Raw genomic sequence first — 6,986 nt, forward strand, 5'->3', positions numbered from 1 at the left:
ATATTACAAATGTTGATGTCCACATATTTGCAACAGCGATTGCTATATTAAGGCGAGAATGCATAACACGCTTAAGTCATCGGCTGCTGACTGGCTTATGTCATCGTCTGGCTTCTTCGGAAAAGAACAAAGTAGCCTAGGACCAAAATCGAACTAAGTCAATCTAAAACTCCTTTGTTCCTTTACGTAAAAGCCAGTCAAAAAAGCGTTTTATGTATTTTCACCCTTACTTCATCGGAGACGGAGAATGATAAAATTGACTCAACTGACTTCATTTATTGCTTGCACTACAGTTATGATGGTTTTATTTCAATGTTTTGCCCAAAATTACAACTATTTTCCAATTTTAAATCTAATCACAAAAAAGAATTTGTTAGTAGAGCCTTTTCATAGACTTGATTAGAGATATATTCATAGGTCAGAGGAACACAAAGAATATTTAATGCAAAAGATATCGCGAACTTCAATTCGGGAGTTATGAATTGTCCATTAACAAAAACTAGTGAAGCGGCGTAACAAAATTATTTGTACAAATATATAGTTTCATTGATATTGCTTTTTCCAGTTCTCAATAAATCACCCTAATACAACCCCCCATTTTATCTAGTTCACTTATTCATTTTAGTGAACTCTTCAATTGAACCACTTTCGTGGCTAATTTCCAGCGATTGTGTTTCATTCGTCTCATTCGTAAACAAACAACAGAAAAATTTGTTTTTTGTTTACACTTTATCCGGCCTTGTGTTTTGTCTTTCTCATTCCTTATTTGACTATTTTGGAATATTTTTCATTTAGGAGTTGCGATAAGAGTTGGAAACAAACGAGTTTTAATAAATCTTTTGTTATGGTATATTGCAAAAACTCATTGCTCTTGTGTTGGTGTCAGCTCTATTAGATAAATTGTCAATGGAGCCCAGTAAATTCTCATTTTTGGTGACTGTAATGACAGGAAAATTGTGGCCGCTAGTCAAAGAAAATAATGACGTCGCCGCCGTTAGTCAACGACTGGCAACTGCCGTCGTTGAAAAAAAATCAATCAACTTCGTTGTCTGCATACGATGAAGAAAATCTTGGCCGCACGGGTGTGTTCCAAACCGATAATCCAATAACAACTGGAAAACTCAATATGTTTCGCAAGAATTAAATGTGTGATTTAAGGCAATAATAGAGATACAAAAGTGAAACAGGCATAAGAAAAACAGATAATATAACAACGCAACTTTGACAAAGAATACGACTAATCATGTCCAACACTAAGGTGCAATTACGTATGCCACAACAGGACCTCAAGTGCAGGAATGGTTGTGGCTTTTATGGTTACTATCAATTTGAGGGTTTATGTTCCAAGTGTTTTCGCGAACGTAACGAGCAGAGGAAAAAATGTATGTACTGCCAAAAAAGAGTTTCATGACTTCACATATTAATTTTAGCTATTTTTCAGTGGACCAAGTGAGAACAGCATCCCCAACATCATCGGTGACAGGTGGTCAACGTCATGATGGTATATCGGTTTCACCTAGACATCAACCTAAATCAACTTCAAGTGGACATCAAAAGAAATCGGAAACACCGGTTGAAAATATTAGCAATACCATGACGAAAAAGAAATCTTTGGTGCCATCGCTGGTAAAATCTTTGACCCTACAACCCAGCAGTCAATCATCGAAAAAACATTCACGCCAACAACAGCAACGAAGTAAGTCTCTGTGTTTGTGTGTCACACGCATAACGTTTACCAGAATGTAAGCGACACAAGTTTTTTATTTTTTGGAATTATCAATAATTGCCAGCCACCAAGCGAGACCATTTATTTCATGTAATCTCAAGAAAACAGACTTCATAAAACAACAATTACACGGAAGTGATGATGCCACTTGACAGTGGCATTATAAATATCTGGGCCACGATAGGAAAGACTTGTGGAGAAAAGAACTAGATAAGAGGAAATTTATTCTCAACAAAACCAGTCTTGTTCTTTAGTTGAGCAAGGGTTGAATAAGATTTTCTTGGAAGAGTTAGTCATAATGCGTTTATTTAAATGATAAAAGAATAATAATAAGCTTATTTTAGAAGTCATTTTATTATTGCAGCGTAGAGTAAATTGTCAGTTCCTGACCCGAGTATGGGAACGAATACCTCTTAGCTAGGAATATCGTGACATATTAGGATCAAAATATTTCTTCAGTTTTGGTATAAATTAAATTTTTTAAGGAAACTTAAAACACCATATCATTGGTAGTTCAAATTTAAAAGCTTCTGAGAAACAGAAACATAAAAATTGTCTAATAATTTCTAATTTACATTTGTATAACGCCCAAATGGGCGTTACTGTTACCCAGATTGTGGTGTCAATTTGACCTACCAATTTTGAATTAATATTCTTATTGGTTTCTTAATTTCTAAATACAATAGGCCATCATCACAAAGATTATGTTCCTGATCCAACCGAAGCTCAATTCATTTTGAAATTACGTCAATTGCGTATACCCGATGATGGCCGGGCGAAGTTGAAAAACGAAATTCAACACCTTGACTATGAGATACGCTCATATTTACAAGGTAATAACACCAAAAATATCGATGAATTATCCGAATTGGTACAAAATGCCTATAGTAAATTTTCCGATTTGGTACACAATGATGAAAGTTTTCAAATTGCCACAAATGAGGATAGAGAGATGACAATTGATTTTTTCGAAAAGGTGGTGATGACTAGGAATCACAAGTAAGTTGGAATATCTTATTCACATTGTGGTGAAGCATTTTTTTTATTAATATCTTGCTGCTTAGATTCCTTTTTAGTCCATACTTTACCAGCGATGAAGAGAATGATGTGAAAATCCAAAAACGTATACGGCAACTAAGCTGGATAACAGCCAAACACCTGGCCTGTTGCATCGATGAAGTAAATGCCGAGTCTAGGGAATTGGTTTATAATGCAATAACTGGTAAAATTCAATTATTTTTGTAATATTGTTTTCGAATTAATATTTTCCGGACTACTTTTTCTTTCAGAACTTGTCGGCATCGATTCATTCTATTCACCGCAAGAGAAACTTGAGTGCACTGTGCGTTGTTGCCGTCACATTTTTGAATTGCTCAAACACTCTGTGGGTGGACCAGCAAGTGCCGATGAATTTTTACCAGCTTTAATTTTTGTAGTTCTTAAGGCCAATCCTGTACGTTTACATAGCAATATTAATTTTGTGACACGTTTCACAAATGCCTCACGTTTAATGAGTGGCGAGGGTGGTTACTATTTTACAAACTTGGTAAGAACACCTTTGATTTTATATTTTTTTTATTTTTGTATTCACTTTTGATCCTTTTTTTTAGTGTTGTGCCATTTCGTTTATTGAAAATCTAACTGCTCAAAGTTTGAGCATGGACCAAGAAGAATTTGACATGTTAATGTCCGGCTCCAAGCCATATAGTACACCATGGGAAAGTGCATTAATGGCTTGTGAAAGTTTACATTTGATTTCGGAGAATATGAAACGCATGGAAATGTTAAATACACGCAATCAAAATATTAGCAAGGGTATAGCTCAATTCAATGAGGATTTGAAAGAGTTTCAGGTAATTATGAATTTATTACTTTAAGGCAATATCAGTTTTAAAAAGGAAAATAAGTTCAGAAGGGCACAGAGAATGTATATGCATTTGAGAAATAGAAAGTATATTAAATAAGAGAACATTTTAATATATTACGAGAACAGCTTTAAAAAAACATTGCCAAGACCATAAATGCCCGACTGCAAGAGACGCCTCAATGCTCCTTTAGCGTTGTTTTCCCCTCCAAACTCTTTAGGCGGATATTAGGATAAGGCGACGATAAGGAAACTCATCTAAGTGTATATGCCAATCGCAGATTCTGACAAACAATCAGGTTAAATAAAATCAAAAATATGTTGTTCCGATAAAAGTACAAATGGTCAATACAAAGGACACCTAGTAATTCTGTTAAAGTAATAGCGAAATTTGTGTCACTCACACTATCACCAAGAAGGTGTTAAAAAAAGCATTACCTGAGTCAGACGGGCAAGTCATTCAAAAAAAAAGAGATTAGTGTGAATGTGCTTAGAATATTTACAGATTCTTTTTTAATAATATTGCAGCATGACTGTGTAGTTAGTTGAACCAATTTTAGTTCTTTCTACCAATAAGTCAACATGTTTTAAATATAGTTGGACAATCAGGTCACCTTGTAGAGCTCCCAATTTTATTAGTTAATTGAGTTGCAGTCATTTAGCGTAAAATTGTGAAGTTCTATTTAGTAGATGGCCATTGGGAAGTTTGTAATCTGGCGGCTCTCTGTGAGTGCAACTTTTGCCATCAGGGATGTCAAATATCTTGTCGTAGGGTAGAAAATATTAATAAGTTTAAAATACGTTAAAAATTCTTGTTTTTTCCTTCCAGCTTGAAATAACCAATAAAGTTGAAGCGGTATTGGCCAAAGCTCCCCTCACAATATTGGATATAAAAACTCCGGAATTTCTGATACCCAAAGCAAGGGCCCATTTGGAACGAGATCAAGAGCAATTACAACAAATAGCGCGGGTGTTAGGTGGCCACTATCAATACAACTTAATCTCCGCAATGGATAATAGCAACAAATTATCGACAACCTCAACTTCACGCGACAAACATTTGAATTCCAAAGTGTTGCCTTTACCGTTGACACCACAAAGAGTGGAAACCAGTAGCTCTCCTAAAAAGGGTATCTCAACGGATGATAGCCTCCTGCAGACTTCAACTCAAAGTCATTATTTAAGTGCTACAGATAATGAGAATATTGCAAAAATGCCGGGACGTTTGTCGCCGCTACCACCAACGGCAGGTGCTAATCCAACTAATGTGGATCTTCTGTTTGCTTCACCCATCTTCAATTACACTCCCTTTGACGAACAGCATATAAGGATGCATGATGAGACTAACGACTCTACAGATGATCTATTATTAACCGCGGAATTTCGTGGTGGTCTTACAAACATCAATTATGATTTTGATCTGTCCGATCACAGTAATGACAATAGTACAACGGAAGATGTAAAAATGAATTTAGCTGAATTCGATCCATTGGCCGAGACCACGGGGCTAACAGCATCGTCATTTGTAAGCGATAGGCCAACATGTCTTGCATCTACACCGCGATTTCCAGTTGAATTTCCACTCGATGGACCAAACGATCAACAACAGCGTATTAAACATGAAATATCCATAAATTTAGCAGATCCTCCAAGCTTGCTGGATGATTCGCCAGCCAATGAATCACGTTTGCCGTCACCCCTCAAACCCATGGTTACCGACTATCGTGGTTTCTCTTCCTTTGAAATACCCTCAATCTCATGTAATACCGGTGATTTTAGCTCCCTCAATCATAGTGTTAGCAATACAGATGCCGATTCGTCAACCTCAATGGACAACAAACCAAAATAGCTGATAATGATACAATGATCAGGAACTAAAATTTGTTACCCATTTATAATGAGAAGACCTTAAATTGTACATTTTTTTCCTTTTTCTAAATTTTGCCTTGTTTTATATTGGAGCGTTTAATTTATATCATATTTGTATATTATAATTTTAGTTTAATTTACAAAATATATATGTTGTTTTTGTAAACAAATAAAATACTGTTTTATCTGAACATGAAATATAACGAGTGTTGTCAGAGTGGAAGTTATAGAGTATATATTTTTATGGATTTTAAAGTCACAAAACTCGGATTTTTTTGAGAACATGTTTAGGGACTTTCAGAGAAATACAACATAAATTTTCCAAGAATATTTTCCGGGACCAGCAATGCCACACAAATATGAATAACCATATCAAGTCAGCTATGTAATTATTTGTCCTCCCAAAATGCCAAATCAAGTAAGAAATTAGTTCACAAGTACATTTAACGTTTAGATTTTGAAAGAGAAAGCAGAAAGATTAAAAATTTCCTCATCAAGACACAGCCAATAAAAAAATATATTTCTAAAAAGTCAAATAATTTGTATATTTTCGTCAAAATTTTCGCAAAATATGCGATCCGTCTGGACTTAAAAAATTGTCTGTATAATTGCTTACATATAAATACCAACTCCTATGCATTTTCTATTTCACGCTTTAAGCGCAAATCTTCACGGTGTTTATGGGTAACTTCCAAAAATTTTAAATATTCCAAGTCAATGTCATCTGCAGCATTTTCAATTTCGTCCACGGTACTGTAATCATCCAGAAGCCCATCTTTCTCCTTCTCCTCATCGTATTCTTGTTCCTCCTCAGAGGAAGATGTTTCATACTCATCAGCATACAACTGCAACAATGAAGATTCATTTGTTGCACCATCGAAAAGGTTAGTTCCATGATGCAGCCAATGTCTTCGCTGTTCACTGTGATACTGGAGTGCCGTGCAATAGGTTCTCCACCATAATTTCATACTTTCCGTATAGGCATTTATGCGATTGTTTTGTAGATTTTGAAAGTTCCGTTGATTTGGGAAGGTGGGATTGGTATAATTTTGTTTATTCCTGTTGTAACTCTTGCAGTTGTGGCAGTTATTGGCGGCAGCTAGTTTCCTTTGATTTTCTAATTTATGAGAGTTTTTGCGTCTGTCCTCTCTTTCTTTTTCCTTCGTTTCTGATACATTTTTCTTCTGGATGGAGTTTTCATTCAAAAAATTTGTTAATTTGTAAAATAATTGGCTTATTTGTTTATATTTGTTATCAGAGAACGACAATTAGGAGCAACAGAGAGTTAAAGTCAGGGACATGTAAATCGACCTTTGACCGTCGTAAAATCGAACTATCGATTTTGTAATTATAGATTTGTGGGAGATTTTTCTTTGAGCCTGAAACAAGTAGTATAATAATCATGGTAGAAAAATTCAGGAAGATGCAACAACCCATGGTACAATATCAAGGTAGGGCTATGATACCATATGATTTTAATTTTTTTTATTTTCTTGGCTTAATATGTCATCTTTATCTGTTTATGTA

At 35.2% G+C, this 6,986-nt stretch overlaps 1 protein-coding gene across 1 annotated transcript; it reads left to right on the top strand.

Moving 5' to 3' along the window:
- Window positions 1-740: 740 nt before the first annotated feature.
- LOC131800707 (rab5 GDP/GTP exchange factor-like) lies at window positions 741-5,551 on the top strand. Its single transcript, XM_059118382.1, has 7 exons — window positions 741-1,382; window positions 1,442-1,696; window positions 2,413-2,725; window positions 2,791-2,948; window positions 3,016-3,272; window positions 3,337-3,579; window positions 4,420-5,551. The coding sequence occupies exons 1-7, from the start codon at window positions 1,244-1,246 to the stop codon at window positions 5,437-5,439; spliced, it is 2,385 nt and encodes a 794-aa protein (XP_058974365.1). The 5' UTR covers window positions 741-1,243; the 3' UTR covers window positions 5,440-5,551.
- The last annotated feature ends 1,435 nt before the right edge of the window (window positions 5,552-6,986 follow it).

This window comes from Musca domestica, unplaced genomic scaffold (genome assembly GCF_030504385.1).
Source record: "Musca domestica strain aabys unplaced genomic scaffold, Musca_domestica.polishedcontigs.V.1.1 124, whole genome shotgun sequence".
In the NCBI taxonomy this organism is placed as follows: Eukaryota; Metazoa; Arthropoda; class Insecta; order Diptera; family Muscidae; genus Musca; species Musca domestica.